The sequence below is a fragment of the Monodelphis domestica genome, chromosome 5, assembly GCF_027887165.1.
Source record: "Monodelphis domestica isolate mMonDom1 chromosome 5, mMonDom1.pri, whole genome shotgun sequence".
NCBI lineage: Eukaryota > Metazoa > Chordata > Mammalia > Didelphimorphia > Didelphidae > Monodelphis > Monodelphis domestica.
The window spans coordinates 272,619,626-272,643,278 of NC_077231.1; the positions used below are offsets into that span (position 1 = coordinate 272,619,626).

General features: G+C 38.0%; 1 protein-coding gene across 7 annotated transcripts in view; it reads left to right on the top strand.

Annotated features, from left to right (window-relative positions):
• The first annotated feature begins 1,234 nt into the window (after window positions 1–1,234).
• The window catches only part of ADAM22 (ADAM metallopeptidase domain 22), a 265,124-nt gene continuing 242,705 nt past the window's right edge, over window positions 1,235–23,653 (top strand). For 3 of the 7 annotated variants that reach the window (XM_056800169.1, XM_056800168.1, XM_007504972.2), the window contains exons 1-2: window positions 1,248–1,825; window positions 2,436–2,611. In XM_056800169.1, the coding sequence (XP_056656147.1) occupies window positions 1,729–1,825; window positions 2,436–2,611 (273 nt within the window). In that variant the 5' untranslated portion in view covers window positions 1,248–1,728. Of the gene's footprint in view, window positions 1,826–2,435; window positions 2,612–23,653 lie in introns of all 7 variants that reach the window. The other 4 variants (XM_007504970.2, XM_007504971.2, XM_007504974.2 and 1 more) reach the window with 2 other exon arrangements.

Genomic DNA, 23,653 nt, shown 5'->3' on the forward strand with positions numbered 1-23,653 from the left:
TCTGTGATTTAAAGTATTGATGTAACTCTTGATCAGACACAAAGTAGATGATTCCATAGCTCTCCAATAAGAGAATTCTCTCTGGGCTGGCATTAATCCTTAAATCAACATTATTTGAGAACAATTGGCCAGCCTATTTAATATATCAACAAAATTGCATTACCACCCTTCTAACAGACTTTTTGAAATGACCTATCTAAGAGATATGAAAAAAGAAAGCAAGATAGAAAGAAAGAAAGAAAGAAAGGAAGGAAGAAAGGAAGGAAGGAAGGAAGGAAGGAAGGAAGAAAGAAAGAAAGAAAGAAAGAAAGAAAGAAAGAAAGAAAGAAAGAAAGAAAGAAAGAAAGAAAGAAAGAAAGAAAGAAAGAAAGAAAGAAAGAAAGAAAGAAAGAAAGAAAGAAAGAAAGAAAGAAAGAAAGAAAGAAAGAAAGCTCTAATGAACAATGTTAACAACAAAAAAAATCAATAAACATTGAGTAGCCAGAGCAACTTTGTACAGCCAGATCTGGAGGTTAAGGAGGTCTTGGGTTCAAATATAATGTCAGACACTTCCTAGCTGTGTGACTATGGACAACTCACTTAACTCCATTGCTTAGTCTTTACCAATCTTCTGCTTTGGAACCAAGGCACAGTATTGATTCTCAGTCAGAAGGTGAGGATTAAAAAAAAAAATACCCCTGACCTCAAGAAGCTTCCAGGTTAGTGAGAAAGGAATGACTGGGAAAATACAATATATATATATATATATATATATATATATATATATATATATATATAAATATGATGCATAAGATTTGGAAGGGGAATGTTAACCACGTTGCCTTCCGGTTAAGCTTTCATAGCTTCCATTCCTAAGTATTCACAAACCACCTTTCAATAATATTCTCTAGAACTTTGCCAGGAATTCTCATCAAGCTCATTGGCCTATAGTTTGCAGAATCTTCCTTCTCCCTTTGGAATATCTAGCTATTTCTCATTTCTAATCCACATAATCCAGAACGTTTGTAAACTTTTTGGAAGGAAGTCTTTTCTATGTCAGTGATACTGCTGAATTCCACCTCCTGAGTCAGGCTGATTTTCTCTCCGCAATTTTCTGTCCCTCTGCAATTGTCACTGCTGTAGCTCTCCGAGAGACTGACACAGAGGAAAATAGATTAACCGAACTCGGGACTACATTTCCCAGCTTACTCTCCTCAGTGTCTCCCCCTCTAGAGCCGCGGTGGGCGATTCCACAGGGCACTCGCTCACTCTCCCCACTGAGCAGTCCTAACCCGGGACGAGGCTTAGCGAGGCAAAGGGGTGGGAGGCGCTTGCATTCACTCCGGCTCCAGCAAAACCTGCCCAATGCAGCAGACGTTGCTGCTCTCCGCCAGCGGACCCCGCTACAGCACAATGCAGCACTAAGGCGGCCGGAGAGGCTGCAGCTCTAGGAGGTGCCGCAGCAGCACTGGGCTCGGCCGTCATCCGCAGGCAGACAGGCAGAGCCCGGTGCTTCGGGCTAGGGCGGGAGGCAAGAGAAGGAGAGCGAGGAGAGACAGAACCCGTTTGTCAGCTGCGGAGAGGAGAGAAGAGGAGAGGTGAGGGGAGGAGAGAGGAAAGGAGAGGTTAGTGAGGAGAGAGAGGAGGAGAGGGAGCGCCCGCCCGGGGCTGGATGCCCGAGTCTCCACCATGAGCATCTCGCCTTGAGCATCATCTCTGGCTGGGGCAGGCTGAAGGGCAGAGAGAGCCATGAGGGCTGCGGAGGCTGCGGAGGCTGCGGCTCTGCTCCCCTGGCTGTTGCTGGGCATCTCGGGCATCTTCCCGCTGGCTCTGTGCAGGCTGCCAGGTAAGTTCCTCAGCGTTCATGACTGCGGGATGGAGGGAGCTCCGCGACGCACACAGGCCACTCGCTCACTGGCAGATTGCAGGGATGCGCTGGCAAGAGGGAATCCCATTCCCCGGATGTCTGAGAGCAATTGTTTTTCTGCGGGTGTAGAGGAGCGAAGCCAAAAGGGACGGGGTGGGTGCGTGTTTGTGTGGCGTGTGGTGCGAAAGCCTCCAGAGAAGGGTTGTTTTTCCTTCTTTTTTTTCTTTCTTTCTGCATCCTGGGAAAGATGAGGAAAGGGGATGCCCTGCCTTTGGGCCCCGAGCCCGAAAGCCCTCCCTAGGGTTCGCGGGACCAGGACTCTAGGGCCGGGTCGGTCCCTCTGGAGGTTTGGGGGAATACCCGGGAGTCCGAGGGCTCTTGGATCTGGGCTTCCCCCCGGGAGGGTTGGGAGAATACGTGGGGCAGTCCGAGCGCTTTTGGGCTGGGGTCTCTCGCCAGAGGGGGTCTCTGGAGGGATAGGGGACAGCATCGTGGGAAGGGCACTACCAAGTAGTTGGGATAGTGTGATGATTTTCGTTTCCTCTCCTTCCCGGCTCCTCTCGCCCCCTCCACTTCTCCCACCCTGGAGGAGACGCCTTGTTGACGGAGCTGGAGAGAAGGAACGAAAACCGCTTTCTAGAGAGAGAGAACACTGTGCCCCTCCGGCTCATCTACCGCTCCGGCGGCGAGGACCAAACTCGCCATGACGTGCTCACCACTCGGATTCGGGGCGCCCCGGCTGGCGGCGGCGCCGGCGGCAGGCAGGTGAGCGCAGGGCTACCCACGGAGGTGTGCCTGGTGGAGTAGGGGGCGGGGGAGGGGTAGGTCTGGTTGGTTTCTCCGACTCCCCTTGCAGCAGCCCAGAAGCTGCCACCCTGATCAGGTTTCTGTTGCCCCGGAGACAAGGTGCCTTCCCTAACACTGGCGGCCTCCATCCATCCAAATGCTAGTCATGTCGGATGCTCCCTGCAGAATGGGTGGCCTGGCCAGGCCGGGCGGGCAGGAAGGGCTCGGCTCATCTCAAGTTCAAGTGCCTGCAGGATGCTCCCGAGCTCGGGCACTGATTCGGCCAGTTCAGGGAAAGACAGATGGTCACTTTATTGCCCGATTAAAAAAAAAGACAGAATAAACAAATATATTTCTATTTGTGAGTGAGAATAGCGCTGTAATGGGACAAAACTAGGGCGAGTTTTTTACTCCAGAAGACTTTGAACCTTCTCTGTAGTCATCAAAAGCAAATTGGATTAAGGAGGGGGAAATAAAGACAAAACAAAACAACCAACCCTTTCCACCTCCTACTGTTTCATTTCCAGCTCTCTCTCATTTGCGCATACCAAGGAGGGTGCCCATCCTCCAACTTCCTAAAAAGGTATACCTCCTGTTAAGAAAGAATGCCTAGGTACAATCGTCCTGACACGTTGATTTGGAAATATTTTAATAGTTTATTTTTTTAGTTAGGCTACTATAATTCCATTAATATGGGAAGCCATGGCTTGGAAATTTATTTAGAGCCATGGGTTAAATGTGCTAAATACAAATAGTGATGTAAATGTTTGATATGTTTATAAAGATTGCACTGACTATTCATATGGCAATGCAGGAGATCCTCTTTTATCTAATGCAATCTTTGTAACTGAAGATTCACGTAAACCTTCAAGCAAAAACTATATTGAATTTGTTTCTAATGCAATGAGATCCATCAATTGATAGCTCATCAAGAATAATGCTTAAGAAGCATTTTGTATATTGAACAGTTACAGGAACTTTTCCAGAGGTGTATGATTGAAGTGATGTGTACACCAAGAAAATACTGTTTGCTTTTGCAAAATTTCCATTTGTTTCCACCCATTTTGATTCTTTTAAAAATTTACTAATGTATGGTAGTAAGATTTTTTAAAAGGTCCAAACATTTGATTTCACTGATCTAGGAAACTCCAGTGAAAAACTCCTTCTATACCAATTTAGATGATCACTATTCTGTGGCTTGGAGTTTTAGAGAGATGCCAAGACCCTCAAGAGGCTAAGTGACTTCCAGGGTCACAAAGTGTGGCAATATGTCGGACAGCAATAGACTTTGAACCCTTTTCTTCTGATTCAGGACAGTTCTCCATCTACTTTTGTTTCTCTATCCACTTTGCTAGGCAGTCTCAGATATTCTAAAGGATCACAATAATAAATATTTTTACTACTGTTATGTCTTTATGTGTTAAGAAGCTCAAAATCATCTTGAACCAACTGTAATTAAAATTGTATTTTTTACCCTAATATGTTATTTTCTCCTCTGTTTTGATTGATTTTCATGACCTAACATAAAAATCATATGAGAATTATTTTTAACTAACATTATTCATCCAGAATATCTATTTATTTACCTATTTCTATATCGACAAATCTTTTTTTCAATATCTATATTTTACTTTTGTACCTCTTTCCCTTCAAAAAACAAACAATACCACTTTTCCTTATTATTCAGAAAGTTTCATTTTAAACATTAATAGAAATGTTCTTATGGCAGTCAACTTCAGGTAACTTCAAAATGAAACAAAATCTTTCTGGTATGGTAAGAGATTGGTAGAGGAGATTTTTCTATCTGGTTCTTCCCTATATCAATGAAATCACAGTTCCAAGTCCTTATTCTGTTCTGGTATAGGAAGGAAGTTTTCTCCTTAGTAAAATGGTGTTGGATTAGAGCATCTCTGAGGTCTCTTCCAAGTTTAATTCCACTGATTTGGATCTCTTCCTCCCTGATCCTTTCTTTCCAATAACTATGTTAGAGCAGAGTTTCTCAGTCTTCTAAAGGTCAAAGATTCATAAATTGTTAGAATTTGAAAGATCTGAACTATCATTACTTAAGACTACAATGTTCTAGGGGTTCATTATTTCTTAAATTAAAAGCAAGTTTGGGAAAGCATACATTTGCAAGAGAGAAACTAAAAATATTCTTCATCTGAAAATGCTTTATAAACTTTTAGGTTCTATAAAAGTGTGAGAGATTATTTCTGGAAATGCAAATGAATATATTAATGTGCTTTTAGTTTAATGAGAATTATGTTTAACTTGCCTTATTCATCCAGAAAAAAAGTATATGGATATCTCTATATATGCATATATCTCTATATCTGTAACAACAAATCTCTTTCTCAGTATCTGTATCTATACTTAACCAAATAGGTAGTTTTTTAAACTACAAATTCAATTGCATTTTCCAAAATGTTCTAAAATCTCGTGAAACCACACATTCTATGGACTGCCCTGCTGGATTTCTCTCCCAAATTAAAGTATGTCACTGAATGTCAAACCACAAAAAAGTGGTTAAGTTTTAGTAAATATAAATTATTATTCCATATCAGAAACAAAAGTATGACTGGAGACATTTGAAAACTATTAACATAAAAGATTTTAAAATGTTTTCTCCGTGACTTTTGTCTTTATTGACATTTCCTAGTAACTAGCATTAGTTGACAGTAATTAAGCTATAATCCCAGTGCACACAAAGTAAAAATGAAGGCAGACCCTGTACTCAAGAAACATGTTCAAATGGAAGGGGATAGGCTGTTCAATAAGAGGTTTTTATACACAATCCATACAGAGTCAATACAAGTTGAATATACTCAGTGGTTTCAAGCTTCCCATTCTTGGAAAAAGGAAGTTAAAAGGGACAGCTAGGTGGCTCAGTGGATTGAGAACCAGGTTTAGAGACTGGAAACCCTGGGTTAAATTCTAACTCAGATACTTCCTAACTGTGTGACCCTGGGCAAGTCACTTTACCCCCCTTGCTTTGCCCTTGCCACTCTTCTGCTTTGGAACCAACACACAGTATTGATTCTAAGATGGAAGGTAAGGGGTTAAAAAAAAACAGAAAAAGGAACAGCATGCCTTCCATTTTGGAGTTCCTCTTATTTATGTGTGAGCAGACTACCAGTTTAGCAAAGGTATGTGCTGCTCTTTATACTGCCCATGACATCACATTTTAAAAATAATTTTAGTGATAACAGCTTTATGGTATGAATATAGCTATAATTTTTGACTGACTTGTGCTTGAGTACATGATTCTCATAAGCCTATAGTTGTTTTTAACAACTTCCTTTCCATTTAGCAATGAAATTTGTATTCCTGAATTCCTCTCTCTAAGCCCACATGATTAATGTAATAATCACCAATCATAAAAATGAGTAATTTTTACTGAACACAGTAATGGAATCTAATTGTTTATAGTTGGTTTCACTAATGAATGGCTGTGAATATATCTAAATTAATATACTTGTAAAGATTTACAGAAATGTAGTTACTATGTAATGGAAAACTTCATTAATGTTTTCAGAGTACTATTTATATATTTATGATATTGCATGAATGGGCTAAATGGTGCCTGAAAGAATTTACCATACTTTCAGAAGTGTGTTTGACATTATATTATTCGATAAACTTAAGTGGCACAGGGGCGTGATTCTAGGTTTTTGAAGGTGATGCCAATAGAACATAGCAGATATTATAAGGTTTGAAAAGATATCTGGTACAGTCTATTGGGTGGAATGGATGTCCGTTCAAAGACCAGCCTTGGTAAGTCCAAAGAGAGGCATCACCTGAATGAGTTATGTTTGATAAGCTAAGCAGAAATATTTCCTCTCACTCCACCATCTTGACTCCATCCCTGACCTAGGCACAACACCTCAAAATGTAATTTATTCAATTAAGGAGAGGTTTTCATCTGTTTTGGTGGAAGGGATTGTCACTCTCCGGAAACTAGAAGGAACTCTTTCCTTTGATTAGAGTTCCTTTAATCAGTCGATTAATCAATCAATCAATCAATGTTTACTAAGCACCTACCATATGCCAGGTATTTTACTCCTCCAATAAATTTTGGTTCAGACTTCTGATTTCACTGGTATATTGAACTCCTATTACCATAGCTCATGTTTCTGGTGGTGATCAATAACTGTTTTTCAATGTGCAATTTTCAAGAATTGTCTGGGGCAATGAGAGGCTAAGCTACTTTCCCAGGGATGCACAGTCAGTATTATGTCAGAAAGAGGGCTTGAACCTTCTATTCCTTCTCAGCTGGCGGGACCAGGTCCATTACTGATAGTTGAGACATTAGCAATATGTTATTTCTGAACATCACAAAAAGTTTCCAGGAACAGACTACAGCATAATATTCATTAATTATGCATTCAAAGCAACTGTATAACTTGCTTCATTTTTATCTGCAAAATGTGATCAATGCAGCTATATTTCTTCTTTTTGAAAAAAAAAAGTAGTTCTGCAGAGGCAGGTTTTGGTCAGAATTCAACTGTGTTCCTGAGTGCAAGGCCATACTATATGTAGTTTCTTAAGTTCACAGTTGTATGGACTCAGGTTTCTCAAGAATGTTTATTAGGCTATACTTAGAAATTTAAAATGGCACAAGGTCTTGTTTGTGATGTTCATACCAAGTGCACTTGACTGAGGGAAGTCTCGTTGCTTTTTAAAAAATTTACATTATGGCAAAACACCAGTCGTCCAAGATCAAGGTTATAGATGCTTTCTATGCTTTTGAAGCATTTTTGTCACAAAATCTAAAGACATTCAGATCTTCAAACCCACAGACAAAACAAGGCATTCTGACACATCAGGAGTTTTCCTTTCATCTGGCCTGAAATAACTTGTGCTAATGTATTTTTATTTCTCATTTGCTTTTAATTCATTTCAACAAACAGTTCAACTGAAAAATGCTTGTTAAATGTGTATTTGCATGCTTGAAACATGTAAGCATTAATTTTTGGATACCTGGAAAAATAAAAAATAAAAAAACCTAGATGGTCATATTATTGCAACTCCCTGATCTTATGGGCTCCATTAATTATTAATTGCATATTAGTTCATATTTTCCACCATTCTCTTCATCCTCCAACCAAGCCTTACTAGCTGTGTGTCCCTGGCCAAGCCATTTGATCTCTTCCTACCTCAGTTTAGTCATCTGTACAATAGGGATAATAATAGTCCCTGTCTCCAAGGGTTGTTGTGAGGGTCATGTGAGATAATAATTGTAAAGTGCTTAACACAGAGCCTGATACATAGTAAGCCCTGAATAAATATTAGCTATTATTATTACACAATATTATTAAAAGTCAGACTTGTAGTTCTTGTTCATTTTTCTTTAATATAATGCCCAAATGGAACTTGCATTCTTAAAAACATTTTTTGATCAGTTCTTCATTATCTTCCATATTTTATTTTTTGCTTCTAGTGCTTTTGTCTGCCTACAAATAGGATCTCCTCTTGTCAGTAATCATTGTTTTCAGTAGATGGCCTACTTGTGTCTTTATTTCCCTATTTGATGGAAGGTGACAATACATCCAAAGGTGCTAGATAGATCCAAGAATGTGGATTTAGGATGTGATATTTTCCTCTTTATAATACTTTGGATAATTAGTGATAACTGGAAATAGGGAGCATGTGCCATTTTTATGACTCTTTCTTACATGCATATCTAAGTAAGGATGAGCCAGCCTCAAAAATTGTGCTGCTTAAATTCGGGAACTCTGAGTCAGCTTGACAGTGAATTGACTGTAGGATTGCTTGCCTTGCATAAACAGAGCTCCCAGGAGTTTTCATTTTGGTTAGGTATTTTGCAGGAATAATGTAAACATTTTTAATGTGAATTTATTTTTTAAAAGTAGCTGAATGTTAACAAAGGGGTAGAATGGATCAAAACTTTAACTGCTGCCAGAGGATATCAGGGCTGCTTTTCATTGGTTTCCTGGAATACAACATTTACAAATTTATGAATTCACAAGTGCACTAGTTATCCTTAAGTCCTATTTCTACATGACTGGACTCCATTCTTTATAATTCCCTTGAGATTCTCTTGATCATTATGTCTCCAGGAATTAGTCATGGTACTTTGGGAATTTAAGATGCTCAGAGGCAACCAGGATGGCATACCAACACCACAATTTACACATGAAGAAGTTCAGGGGTTTAAAGATTGACAAGGAACTCCCATGAATTTTTATGTCTACAATGTTTGCCAGATGCTAAGAATTGCTTGTTTGGTTATTCCCTCCTTATGGAATCCTGTATCCTGAGACCCTCAATATTAGAAATTGTCAATGTTGTTGCTATTTAGTGATACTCAAAGGTCCAAGTAATACCTGTTGGTACTACTGGCAGATTTAAGGAAGTATAGAAGGGGGGAAATGTAAGGAGGAGACTTGGGAAGGAAGGGAGGAAGTGGAGAAAGAAGAAAATGAAGAAGTTAGGAAGTAAGGTAGGGGGAAATTAAGTGATGAAGGAAAAAAGAAGGGAAAAAGGAAAGAAAGAAAATGATAATATAGAATAAATCTATAGGATTTAAGGGTTGCAAAGTATTTTATGTTATCTAATTTGAAAGATGGAAGGAAAGAAAAAAGGAAGGAATGGAAAGAAAGAATTGGTATTATGAGAAATAGTATGGTGCAACTGATAATTCCATCATGTAACTCAGGATCCTCAAGATCAAAGATTGTTACTATCTCTTCTTTATGAATTAGATGTTAATTAGATGATTTAAAAATATAAAAAAAAACTATCTCAGGTTTTGCAATAGAATAGAGATTTATGGGATATAGCAGATATTAAGTCATTTTGACATTTTTTTGTTAGTGGCAAGTGAATTTATAAGAATGATTGAACCAGAGGCATCTAAGTGGATCAGGGAATAAATAGAAAGTCAGATCTGGAGAAGGGAACTACTGGGTTCAAATCTGGCCCCAAACATTTCCTGGGTTAATATCCCGGGCAATGCATTTAACCTTATTGCATAGTCCTTACTGCTCTTCTGCCTTAGAACCAACACATAACATTGATTCTAAGATAGAAGGTAGGCGTCTTAAAAAAAATAAAAACTAAGTTAAAAAGAACAGAAAATTATATTAAATACATATGTTATTTGTTTACCCTCTACTTGGATACTTAGATTGATTACTTGTGATCCTTTCTTATTTAACAAATGATTTTTTATTTTAAACCCAAGGTTTAAACTGGCACTGTCATTGTTTAGAAGTCTATGGGGAAAATTTAAAGGCTAAGCTAGGATAGGATTTATACCTTATATCTTCCCAAAGAAAAGGAAAGTATTGCAAAATCTTCAAAGTTCTGACCAGTTAAATGAAAATGAAATTTAAAATTTTATTTGCTTCATATAAGTTTTCATTATTGTATGGAACCTCTTGCTAATGTATAATTGGCCTACAACTTGTACTCTCAGAGAGTTGCCCTGGAACACTGAAAGATTACATGTCTTTAACAGTGGTCACACAGTCAGAGATAGGACTAGAACCTACATCATCTTAAACTTTAGAATTATAATCTTTCTTATTGTTTAAGGTTTTTAAGTCTTTCATTTTCTGTTATTTGATTTTTTTGTCTGAAAGATTTTTTAAGTAAATTGGGTACACTATGTATTTTGATTTTAAGAATAAAAATTTTAAATTCTATGCCCTTTATCTAGAAATATCAATTCTACCTAGAAATATGGAATAAATAATTTAACCTTTTAAAAATTAGGATTTTTTGGATCAAATCCATAGATTTCAAAATCTATACATATAAGTTAACAGAGGAAAACTTGATCTTTTATTTTTTTAAATACTTTTCTTTGCCAAGGACTGAAACTTCTCAACATTGCTTATATTTCATGTTTTTTGTTTTTGTTTTTAATCTTCAATAAAGAAGATAAAGATATATGGTAGGTAGGAGGAAGCCAATAATACTTTCTGAGGGGTGACAGTAGTGTTGTCCAATTTTTCAAATGGACTTCAATTCTCTACTTGAGTCAATGGAATCCCCAACCTCCTCTATTAAGCACTTACCAATATTTTGGGTTTTGGCACAATTTTTCCTCTCCAGCATGTCTACTTGACTGTAATCTTCATTTCTTCCAACAGTGAGATCAGAATGATGAGATCAGGACATTTCTCCCTCTCTTATGGAAGCAGTTCAAGCAATGCTCTAAGTTCTTTCTATGTCTTTTGAGAAAACAGCATAATGGTTAAAGAATGGCATCTACAATGCTGCTTTCAGGAGAGACTAACCTGTAATTCCAGGAGCTTTGATTGTACTAGTGTGATTTCTCCCTCCATCAGTACAGATAAAAATAACCTCCGTCTTCTAGCGGACAATACTCTTTGAGTCTGAAGAGAAGAAAACTAAACAATCAAACAAAAAAAATATCATTTACCTGTTGCCCAACTTCCCAATGATGAGGATTTCAGCAATTTAGCTAGACTGATCCTTGTTAAGGATGGACTTCTGCCTCTATGTCTATACAGGTCTTTCAAACCTGTTACAGATCTATCATCCTACATTCTGAGAGACCAAGGTTTCCTTCATGCAACTAGGAATGGAATGGGACTTTAACAGAGGAATAAAGAGAGCTTCATGATATAATAGTCTGGTTCATCAGAGGCATATGGAAAGTTTGGTTGTAGTCAAGAGGCTCGAGTCTGAATAGATGTGTTTTGATGTTGCTCAGTATTTCCAGTTGTGTCCAATTCTTCATGGTTTTTTTCTTGGCAAGGATACCTGAAAGATTTGTCATTTACTTCTCCAACTTATTTGGCAGATGAAGAAACTGAGGCAAACTGGTTGAAGTGACTTGTACAGGGCCACATAGCTAAGTGTCTGAGGACAGATTTGAATTCAGGAAGATGAGTCCTCCTGATTCTAAGCATAGCTCTTTATTCACTGCAGCTTGCTTAAGGGCTAGTCAAATGCAGGCTATGTATACATCAAGGTGCATGACTAGTTTAGGAATAATTAAAAATCACTCAGTAATTTACTACAGTGCAATGAAAAGATCTGAACTTATAGACAGTACCTGGGTTCAGTTTTTGACTGCCATTTATTCTCTGAAGTCATTTAACTTCTATAGACTTCAGTTTATTCATCTATAAAATGAGGAGATTGGAATAGATACCCTCTAATATTCCTTCTAGCTCTAAATCTATGATCCTTTGGTCTCTTTGATGACCCTAGGCAAAAGAAGTCCAATACAATGGATAGCTCTTTGGGAAAGAAGGGGCTCTGACTTTGTAGGCAATAAGAGAATTTATTATTATCATCAGAGCCCCAAGCTTATTATTTTACTCCACTTCTTTAGCTGTGAAAGGGAGCTAGTTCTTTTTCTTTTTTCCTAAGCTTAGTAACATGGTCATGGGGAATAGTGTTAGGGAATAGAATGGTGCTAGAGTATAGACTTTATTCTCTTAAGAACTTTTAGTCATGACTGGCATCGCAGATTCTAGATTAGCTGGAGGGTTCCAAAGAGGTGTTCTTTGAGGGTTTGGCAGACTCTTTGGGAGAAAAGAAGAGGAGAAACTATTGGATCTTGTCTTCCTGGACATTTTGTTTTCCCTGATCACATTTGAACTCATTGGATGTATAATTAATTCTCTTAAAAAGCTATGGGTGTGTTTTTAATCCATTTAAGTCAATACACATTTATCAAGCACCTACTATATTCTAGACTCTGAAGCAAAAACAGTTCATGCCCTCAAAGAAACTCACAATTGAATGGGATTGACCACATGAAAACAACTATGTATAAATATGATACATGTAGCAAAAGTTGGAGATAATCTCAGGGGGAAGTCACTAATATGAAAAAGGATCAAGAAAGACTTCTTGTAGGTAGGATTTTGCTTGAGTCTTGAAAAAAGCCAGGAAGGTCAGGAGGCAAAGATGAGGAGGGATAGGGAGAGAGAACCAGGTCTGGGGGAAGGGGCAATGAAAATACCAGAAAGATGTCACTCGATTGAGGGAGAATGTGGAGGGGAGGAAGGCATAAGAAAACTGAAAGGGCAGGATAGAGATCAGGCTATAAAAAGTTTTCAAAGGCAGATAGGGGGTTTTATATGTGATGCTGCCAGTAATAGGGAGACAATGAATTTTACTGAATAGAGGAGTGAGAGGATGATTTATGCTTTGGAAATAGAGAATGGCCTGGAGTGGAGAGAAATTCAAGGTAGAGAGATCAACCAAAATTAGCAAGAGATTGTTTTTAATTTAGGAGATGCTGGCAGGGAATAAAGATATAGTCTGAGGTAGGTGCTTTTATTATCCCCACTTCAAGAACTGAGGCAAATATAGGTTAAATGACTTGCCCAAGATCTGATACCTAATAAGCCTCTGAGGTCAGATTTAAACTCATCTATGCTTTAACCTAGTTGTCTAAAACTGGCAGATGGAAAATTAATTTTTAAAACTGCAGCTTAGTTTTGTGCCCCGTTGATCTCTAATGCACAATGTGTGTGCAATGTGACATTCACTATGAGTTATTTTAATAAATGCTTTTCCAAAACAAATAACAAGATTGAAATGTAGATAAACCAATATCTAGGAGGATGGAATAAAATTGATTTCTTTTTCAACTTTACACTTTTAGCAATGCAAGCAAATACTCATTTTCCAGACCCTTTATTCTAAATAGAGACAAAACTCTTGGTGACTTGGAGGGGAGACCATGCCTTCAGTTTACTCATCTGTGGAATGGAAAGACTTGGACTAAATGATCTTTGAGGTCTCTTCCAGTTCTGATTCATGTGATCCCATGGCTAGACTTTACTGAAGAACGTGAACATTTTTGATTCCAGATTGCAAAAGTAATGCTTCCATTTTGCGACCTTCTCTTCTATTACAAGTGATTATATGATATAATAATCACTAACATTAACAGAGATTATGAAAGTACTTTATAAATATTCTCTCATTTCCCCCACCTAACAATACTGGCAGATAGGTGCTATAATTATCCTTGTTTTATAAATGTGGACACTGAGGCTCAAAGAAATTGTTTTACCCCAGAAGCTAAGTAGGAGCCTGAGACAGAATTTTAACTTAAGTCTTCCTGACTCCAGGTCCAGTGCTCTATACAATGTGCCACCTACCTGCCCATGATGTTCAATGTTTGGAAGGAGAATGGTGTACTGGGTAGACTGGGTAGACCTTGGAGTCAGGAAAACTGAGGTTCAAGTCTAGGCTTTTAAGAATTCACACATGCTAGTGGTCAAGTCCCTTAGTGTCCAATGTGTCTCTAAAAGCTTCTAAGTTTCAGAACATTTGCTAGTCTGCATTAGCAGAGGGAGTTTCCTCATTGGGGAAATTTATGACCTTAATGAAATCATGTGCTCAATTCATTTGTGTGTATGTATGTGCTATACATATATAACTGGTTAATATGTATTCATTGATTGCTTTTTTGGTTTAATTCCTTAATAAATACTTTACCAACAAAGTATTTTTGTTGTTGTTCAGTTGTTTCAGTTGTTCAGTTGTATCTGTCTCTTCATGACCCCATTTGGGGTTTTCTTAGCAAAGATACTGGAGTGGTTTTCCATTTCTTTCTCCAGCTCAATCTATAGAAGAAGAAACTGAGGCAAATAGGTCAAGTGACTTGCCCAGGGTCACATAACTAGAAAGTATCTGAGGCCAGATTTGAACTCAGGAAGACAAGGTTTCTTGATTTCAGTCTTGGCATTCTATCCACTGTACCACCTATGACAGTTATATATATATATAACTGTCTCTCTCTCTCTATATAAAATTACTAATATATATATAATATATATATATAAAGTTATATATATATATATAACTGTCTATATATATATATAAAATTACTAAGCACTGGGGATACAAATGGGGAAATAAATTTTGGGAATTATGTGAATAGTATTAATTTGCTCCCAAGTTAAATCCATCTTAGTTAGCAGAATGATTGCAATGTCAAAGCCAAATCTAATAATGCTACTAAATTCAGGTCCCAAGGCCTCAATTGTAGAAAAGTGGGAAAAGAATGTATTTGCTCTGAGATCCTGAGAGAGCTCATCTAATTTAATCTCTAGGTTAAGTTTAGCATTATGTTCTTGCACAGTTAATGTTCTTTCATAGTTCATGTTCTCACATAGTTAATGAAGGAAGAATATCATTAATTTAGAACCTATCGTCCATTTCACTTGAGGATATTTACTTTCCAGTGAATAAAATAAAGCTTTCTAGGGGCTATTGACCAATCAATCATTTACAGTATTACTTGATTCTTTTAATTTTTAAACAATGAAGCCTACAGCTTTCACCCCTGCCCCCTTCCAGGATAAAGGGGTACACATTCCTGATTTTAATTTTAACTTCACAACCTGAAATATGACTGCTGATAGAAAGTCCTGGTTTTACTAGCTGCATTTCCATTCCTGTGTTTTTACATTGCCTTTTCTCTAGATAATTCATTTTCTTATCTTCCTATTTATCCTTTTCCCTGCCCTCTCTCTCCATTCGTCATATTCCTCTGAATGGAGTTGGGCTGTGTTTAAGTTCTCTTTCCCCATGACCCTGAGTCTGTTTGGCTGTTATTTCCTCACTCTATTTCTGTCCAGTGTCCCTTTCTTTCCCTAGCAACTAAGGTAAAAACCAAACCTTTAAGAGGCCATTTACATTCAGTGTTGGGAATTTTGCTACTTGTCTACTGTTAGGCTTGTTTCTTTTAAGAATCAGAAAGTGGAATATGGTCTCACCAATCAGTCTGCTCATCTAATACGTACCTTTAAAGCAGGGGTTCTTGACCTGTTTTGGATCATGGAAGCCTTTGGCAGTCTGGTGAAGATAAGAAGGGGGTCAGCTATTAAATCAAGAGATGGAGGCATCTCCAGGAACACTGATTGGCACCATCTATGCCAATGTACAAAGCAAACTTGCTTTCTCTGGACCCCCTTAATTACTCTGACACTTTTGGTCACAGTAAACTTACTGTCCTATCAAGTCATTCGAGTCTCTTGTAATTTACATTCTGCAAACATTACCATCTTTGCTATCTGTCACAGAATTTTTTCTTGTGTGTGTTTGTGTGTGTGTTTGTGTTTTAAGGTTTTATCAATGTTCTTCTCCCCCCCCCCCATTTTTATCACTATCTACTAACTTACCTCTCTGAAAAAAATCTTCCACTTATAAAATATTCATTAGTCAAGCAAAATGCACCAAAACATTGGCCAGGTCCAAAAATGGATGCTTCGCTCTGTGTCTTTCTGCCATTTAGTCAGTGAACACATATGTATTGAGCACTCACAATGTGCCAGGCACTGTGTTAAATGCTGAGGATACAAAAAATAAAAAATAAAAAGTCTCTGCCCTCCCTTAAGGAGCTCACATTCAAATAGGGGATAAAAGATGCAAAAAATCGGAAATAGAAGATGGATGCAGTCTCAAGGGAAGCAGATCTCTGAGGGAAGGCACGAGCAATGAAAACCTCCTGAACCAGATAAGATTTGAGGCAGGGCAGGTATTGAGGGGAACCAAGGAAGCAGGAATCAGAGGCGAGGAGATAGAATATTCTAGAGATGGTAACCAGCCAGTGAAAAGGCATGGATTTGGAAAGATAGAACATCCTGGGGAAACCAAGTTGTGACATGCTTTACAAGCCAAACAAAGGATGTCATATATGATCCCAGAGAAGGAGGGAGCCATGTAAGTTGGTATAGAGAGATGACATGGTTCTTTGGGAAAATCACTTTTGCCAGTTACCTCAGTGGGAGAAACTTGAGGCAGGGCACCAACCACAAGGTGAGGGCAGTAGTTTAAATATGAGACAAGAGACTCTACAGGGATAACAGACATGTGAGTGGATGGAAAGAAGTGCCTATAAGAGATTTGGCAAAGGCATAAACAAGAAGATTTGGCAACAGATTGAATATTTGGGTGAGTGAAGAAAAAGAGGTAGAGGAAGACAAAAAGTGCCAAGTAGAAATGCCAAGAGCTGTGGATTCCATCATCAATCTTCTGAGGTCATAATTAATCAATGTATTGTTCAGAGTTCTAGTCTTTCAGAATAATTCTCCTTTATATCATGTGAATTTTCTGTAAATGATTATCCTACCAGACTTGCATTTTTCCTATGACTTTTTAAAACCCTTACTTTCTGTCTTCTTAATAATGTTACTATAGAAGGACAAAAGCTAGGCAATTAGAGTTAAGTGACTTGCCCAGGAACTCACAGCTTGGAAGTGTCTGCGGCCAAATTTGAACCCAGATTATCTGACTCCAGGTCTGGCAGTCTATCCATCACATCATGCCACTTTGCTGCCCTTATAACTGCTTTTTGAGAAAATAAAATAGAATATTCTAAATATAATTGAATGTGATCCAACTAACCTGGAAAGACTTTAAATATGAAGGCAGTGATATATTATGTGGCCATTGTCTGAGGTCCAGCCTGACTCATTAGCAGAGAGAAGAGATTTATCATAAAGATTAGTCATCAGGTAGTTTTCCTTGGTCACAGCAATTCACAAAGACCATTGTCAACAGTGTGAAACAACAGAGTTAAAGGGTTGCAATCTACAGTGGGTAGAATCCCTCATACTGAGGAATTCAGGTATCCTTGAAGTAATATGACTGACTCTACTTACCATGTTTAATAAAAAAAATTATGAGACCCCCCCTAACTCCTTTTGCCTATCATTGCAGTTTGGCACTGAGCTAACGTTTTCCTTTATTTTTCTGTAATTAACCCCCCTATTGCTTTGCTGAATAATGTAATTATTCTGTTTATCATCTTTTTTCTTCAGTTAGTCACCATATATTGGCCTGATGAGTTTACTTCTAATTGTAATTACTTTCTGTTCTTTCCAACCAGGAGATGGTTCTAATTTATGTCTAATGATTTCAGGGGCTGTGAAAAATCTCTATGTGCCTCCCCCAATCCACTACCACCTTACGATTTCCTTATTACTGTCACAAATATCTCTGTTCAAATCTCATCCCTTTAGTTTGCTTTGATCTTCATTTAAATGCGCATGCCCCTGGGAGAGATAAAACTTTAAACTGTTATTAGTTATTTATATTTTATTGTGGATGAAGGGTCTGAGAACAGGTTTTTGTTAGGGAGGGAGAGAAGTTGGAGAAGAGGATCTGAAAGGCAGAAGGGGAGAAATCAAAGCAAAATCAAATAATTAGAAATCTTGCAAAAGGGAAGACAGATTTCATAATTGTTCTTTTTGTTTTTTTAAACATTTCCTTTCCATCTTAGAATCAATACTGTGTATTGTTCCAAGGCAGAAGAGCAATAAGGGCTTGGTAATGGGGATTAAGTGACTTGCCCAGGGTCACACAGCTAGGAGAACAGAGTCAGATTTGAACCTAGGACCTCCTGTCTCTAGGTATGGCTCTCTGTCCACTGAGCTACCTCATTGCTCTCCCTCTCTGCTAAAAAACAAACAAACAACAACAACAAAAAAAACCCAACAACTGTTCTCAGACCCTTTTTAATAGTACATCCTAACTAGCTCAGTAACCATAGTGATTGGAAATCATTTGAATCTGAGCAGAGCAATCCAAAATCACTAGAATGATAGATTCTTAGAAATGGAAGAAGCCTAAGAAGATATATGTAGTGCTCTTAAACTTCTCTTTGGAAGGGACAAGGAGAGGAGCTAGATTTGTGATTCCACTAATACAGAGAACTCCTGCTAAGACTAGTCCCTCTACTAATGCTGCATGGTAGCGAGTCTTCGAGTGTTGCCTAGAACAATGAAAGATTAAGTGATTTGATAAATCACACAACTAATATTTGTCCCAGGTGGAATTTGAACACAGATCTTTCTGGTGCTGAGGCCATTTCTCTTATTTATTATATCATAGTACCTCTCATAGAGCTCTGTAAGGTTGATTTTAGACATGATCTGAAATTACTCTCACAAAACTCTATTGTGTAAGTACCACAAAGATTGTTATTGTCATCTTACTGATGGAGAAACTGATATTCAGAGCTGCTAAATGACTTGTCCAGGGAAGTGTTGAGGATTTGAACTCAAGCTTTTTCTTTGTCTGAGTCCAGTGGAGTTAGGAAGACCTGAATTCAAATCCAACCTTAGACACTTACTAGCTGTGTGACGCTGGGCAAGTCCTTTCACCTCTGCCTCAATTTCCTGATCTATAAAATAATAATAAATACTATAAATAATAGATAAGATAACATCTACTTTCCAGGGTTGTTGTGAGGATCAAATGAAATGATAATTATAAAGTGTTTAGCACAGTGCCTGGCATATTGTTGTTTGGTTGTTTTTCAATCATGTCTAATTCTATGACCCCATTTGGGATTTTCTTGGCAGAGATACTGGAGTAGTTTGCCATTTCCTTCTCCAGCTTATTTTACAGATAAGGAAACTAAGGTAAACAGGGTTGAGTGACTTGCCAGGATCACACAGCTGAGATACTAGAGTGGTTAACCATTTCTTTCTTCAGCTCATTTTATAAATGAGGAAACTGAGGCAAACACAGTTGAGTTACTTGCCAGGATCACACAGCTAAGATACTAGAGTGGTTTGTCATTTCCTTCTCCATCTTATTTTACAGATGAAGAAATTGAGGCAAACAGAGTAATGTGTCTTGCCTAGGATCACACAGTTAAGATACTAAAGTGGTTTACCATTTCCTTCTTCAGCTTATTTTACAGATGAAGAAACTGAGGCAAACAAGGTTAAATGACTTGTTCAAGGTCACACATCTAGTTTGGAGCTGAATTTGAAATCTGTTATCCCTGATTCCAGGCCTGGCATTTGCTTTACAATGCCACCTCAGTGTGGGCATATAGTAAGCAGTAATATGTTATAAATGTTAGATAGTAACTATTATTATTAGACCACACTACCTTAAATATCCCACTAGAATATAAGAATCCTTTTTATTTAAGAGTATCTCTGAATATTTAAAAGGAAAAAAAAAAGAGTATCTCTGTTATCATCCAGCTTCTGCTCAACTACTTCCAGTGAGTTTAGTACCTTTCAAAGACAGAATGTTTTGGAGCATTCTTAGAAATTTACTGAGCCAAAATTTCTGCCCTTGAAACTTCTACCTCTAGGTCTTAATTCTTACAGAATTATTATAGCATCATATTCTGGGATTTTTCCAGGTTTTCTTTAGGGCTGATTTCTCTTCAGCACCCATATTTATCTCATTCTCTGGCTATCTATGATTTAGAAAAAAAAATTGGGGCCAGTAGATTTGGCATGAACATAATCCATGAGATTTTACTTACAGTCTTCATTGCAGCTGTGATACCCATAGCGTGTTCCAAGATAGTATGAGACTGAAAACTTTGGCACTATTTTGAGTGTGGTTTCATATTATTCTTCCCAAGAGTTTCTCAACAGCACTGGTTAATTTGCTTATTTCCTTCTCATGACTATTTTGCTTCAAATAAATGGTGAGAGTTTGCTTAAATAGATACATATCTGTTTATCTCTCACACACTTACCCATAGATATGAGCTCTAAAATTCCCTTTTCTGATCACAACCAACATCAATCTCCCTCTCCCTCTACTTTGAAGTTCCAAACCTTTTTCTTCATCCTTATTATAATCTCCAAATCTTTTCATTTCCCAAGCTATCACCCCAGCACTGATACACGTTTCTGCTTTCTTCATCTGGACCCATTGGTCAACCAGTCCAATCCTACTTTGTTCTTTTCTATTGGATTTTTTGAGCCTTATCTTCTTGCTCATCTTGACTTCCCAAGCCTCAGCCTTGGAGTTCTCCTACCAGCTTGCTGCCTTCACTTCAAGTGACATGCTGTTGAATTAAACTGGAGAAATCTTAAACTTGTGCTAACTGGATCTACTACAGATTTATGAGAGAAAAGGAAATCCATTTCTAGTTCACTAATTGACTCACTCTCTCATCCACCGCAGCAGCTTTCTAAATCTTTTCAAACCTCTGGCCCTCCTGCCCTTCTCTTAGATGAGAGCCTTGCCTCCCATTTCCCTGAAATAATTGAGGCCATTCACCAAGAGCTCTCTCTTCTTTCACTCAGATGTCTTCCCTCCTTAGCTCCTCCTTCCCTCCTATTTGTTGGCTTTAAAAAAATATCACTTGGGAACAGCTCAGTAGATAGAGAGCCAGACTTAGAGAGGGAAGGTCCTCAGACACTTTCTAGCTGTATGATCCTGGACAAGTCACTTAACTCCTATTGCCTACTCCTTACCCATCTTCTTTAGTATTGTTTCCAAGACAGAAGGTGAGGATTTAAAATTTTACTCATGTAGGATGTGGTGGTAGAGACAGGTTTTTAACAACCACCACCAAAAAAAAAAAAACTTGTTTCTTGGAAAAAAAAAGAAAAAGTATTCTACTTTACATTTTAAGTTGGTTTATACTTGGTCTGTTGTGGCTAGTTTTCTAATCTTTTGTCACTAGCAATCTTTCATTTGTGCACAAATTGCCATCTTTGTGTTTTTGTTTAATCTCTTTGACTTCTCTTCCCTTTGAACGTATTATAAATAATTGTGATTGACAGTTCCTGAACTATTTTAATAATAGTTTACATATTTAAATTTAAAATTCAAATAATTCCAGGGGATATGAATAGAAACTCTATAAGCAATAATTTCCCCCAAAATATTAAATATGAAGGTATTTACAGTCTAAAAATATTCATTGCATGCAACTATTTTGGGGTGGATAAAATAGGCTCAAGAGCCTTTATTTTGTTGCTAAATTTACTAAACCCACTTTATTTTGTGTATGTGTGTGTGGGTGTGTGGGTGAAGTTTGCCTAATATACTTAGGAACCACAGACTGCCATTATTGGGTTCTATCAGAAAACGTCAAACCCCAAATGTGCTCTGGCCAGGTTTGTTTGGGAAAGCTGCAATGTACCATATCCCAAGCACTGTGCTAGGTGGTAAACTCACGAAAAGGGCTTCCATTTGGCTGCTGTGAATTTTGCATGTTTAATAAATATTTAACACTTAATCCATCATGTGTGCCTGAACTGCAACCAGTTTTCTTCATCAAACAGGCTTTGAAAAAATCTGTTACTCTGAAGTCGATTTCATTTGTATTGTTGCCCTTTCATGATAAACGATTTGGTTAACGTTAGGTCCATATGCTTTTATTTTCGTGTCATATGTGAGGGGGGAAGCTGCTCAGGAAATGCAGAGGTCTAGATTTGGGGCGCAGTTGGAGGCTTCTGCACCGAGGGTGATTGTGGGACATAAGATGGGCCTGTTTTGCCAGTTACAGTGCTTTGATTTCACTGGAGTAGGAGAAAAAGCCTCACTTTGTTGTGCTTGGGCTGGGTCTTTTCAATTTTGGTATTTCAGTTATGTTTGAGCTATTAATCACGCCTTTTTATAGCTCCCATTCTGGTGACTCTGTTTTCACTGGAAATAGAGATTCTTGATCTCTCTTTTTGTGGACTTGTCTTTGAATAATGCAAGAACTGAGAGAATGGACGAATATTTAAGGACTTTGGGTTCTTGTTCCCTTTCTCATGAAATGGGCTAAACTCTTTCCTGCTACTTATAGCTCAGATTTTAGCCCAGTCATTTTAGACTTTAGTTTGACATCTCCAAGACATCTCTCATGATGCCGACAGATAAATGTGTCTGATTAAATTATTTCTGACAATGCATCTCCAAAATGAGTAGAAAATGAAAAATAAACAACTACCTATTAAGTCTAATGATCTAATAAATTACTAAAAGCTTAAATGGAAAGAGACAGTAGTAAAATATTATTGTGTAAGGATGGGAGGGAAAGAGAAAGATACTTGGGAATTTCAATGTAACAAACAAGTAAATAAATAAAAAGTTAAAATAATAAATCTTAGCAAAACCCTTAATTAGAGAAAACAAATAGGCAATCAGCCCATTTCTCTGAGTTACAGAGCTTTGTCAAGGTAGACCACATAAGTTTCTACTAGAATACCTAGATAGCCCAGTGAACAGACTGCCAGATGTGGAGTCAGGAAGTCTTGAATTCAGATTCAGTTTCAGAAAATATGTGACCTTTGGCAAGTTATTGAGCCTGTTATCTGCCTCAGTTTCTTAGTCTATAAAATGGGGATATTAATAATACCTACCTCCCAGGATTATTGTGAGGATAAAATAGGGTAATATTTGTAAAGTGCTTTACAAACCTGAGGAATACTATATAAGGGCTATTTTAATAGGTTAGCTGATTGACATGTTTGTAATGTAATGATCACTAAAATGTACTTGAAAAACTAAATGGTATATTTAAGAGGTATAGGTCTCAGACACAAGACATGTACGATTTGTATTGATTCTCATTCCACTATTACAAAACCCTATTTCCACTCCTCCAGCCCCATATATCCGCCATCACATTTTCATTCTCCTGAGTTACTTTGCCCTTCTTCCTTCCTCTCTTTCACTTTCCCCACACTTTCCCACTTATTTTTGGAAGCCTTTGAAGAGGGAGTGATTTGGGAAATCATTCTTTTTGGATTGTGTCATTGGGAACAGAGTAACCTGGTGCACCAGTCATGGAGAAGAATGACCCAGGAAGAGCTCTCGAGTTCACACCTTGGAGTGGAACAGGGACCAATGGTACTTAGGTTGTGTTGGAACATAGTTCCAATGGGCACGCTAATAGACAAAGCTGGGCTTTGGGCTCCGAAGGGTCTCTAGTGTATAGAATCTTCCATTGAAGTTGGTTCATTGTTGAGGGACAAAGAGCCATGTGTGTGAACAAAGGTTCTAGTCAGCTCACTGGCCCCATTCCTTATGCATTTATTCCTTCTCTCATTTAGGTTGTACTACATGGTCTGCAAGGGTCTTCTGACTCTTGTGATTCTGAAATTCCAGAAATATTAACTTACATCTATTTAGTACTTTAAGGTTTGCTAGCTACATGGTCCCCTTCTCCCATTGGTGAACTTTTCCTAGATCCTCCATCGTGAGGGTGAGCCCATTTCAGTCATTCCTTGTTCTCTGAACTTTTCCACCAATTCTGTCCTGCCTCCACATTGGACCTGTACCTCTCTACCTTTT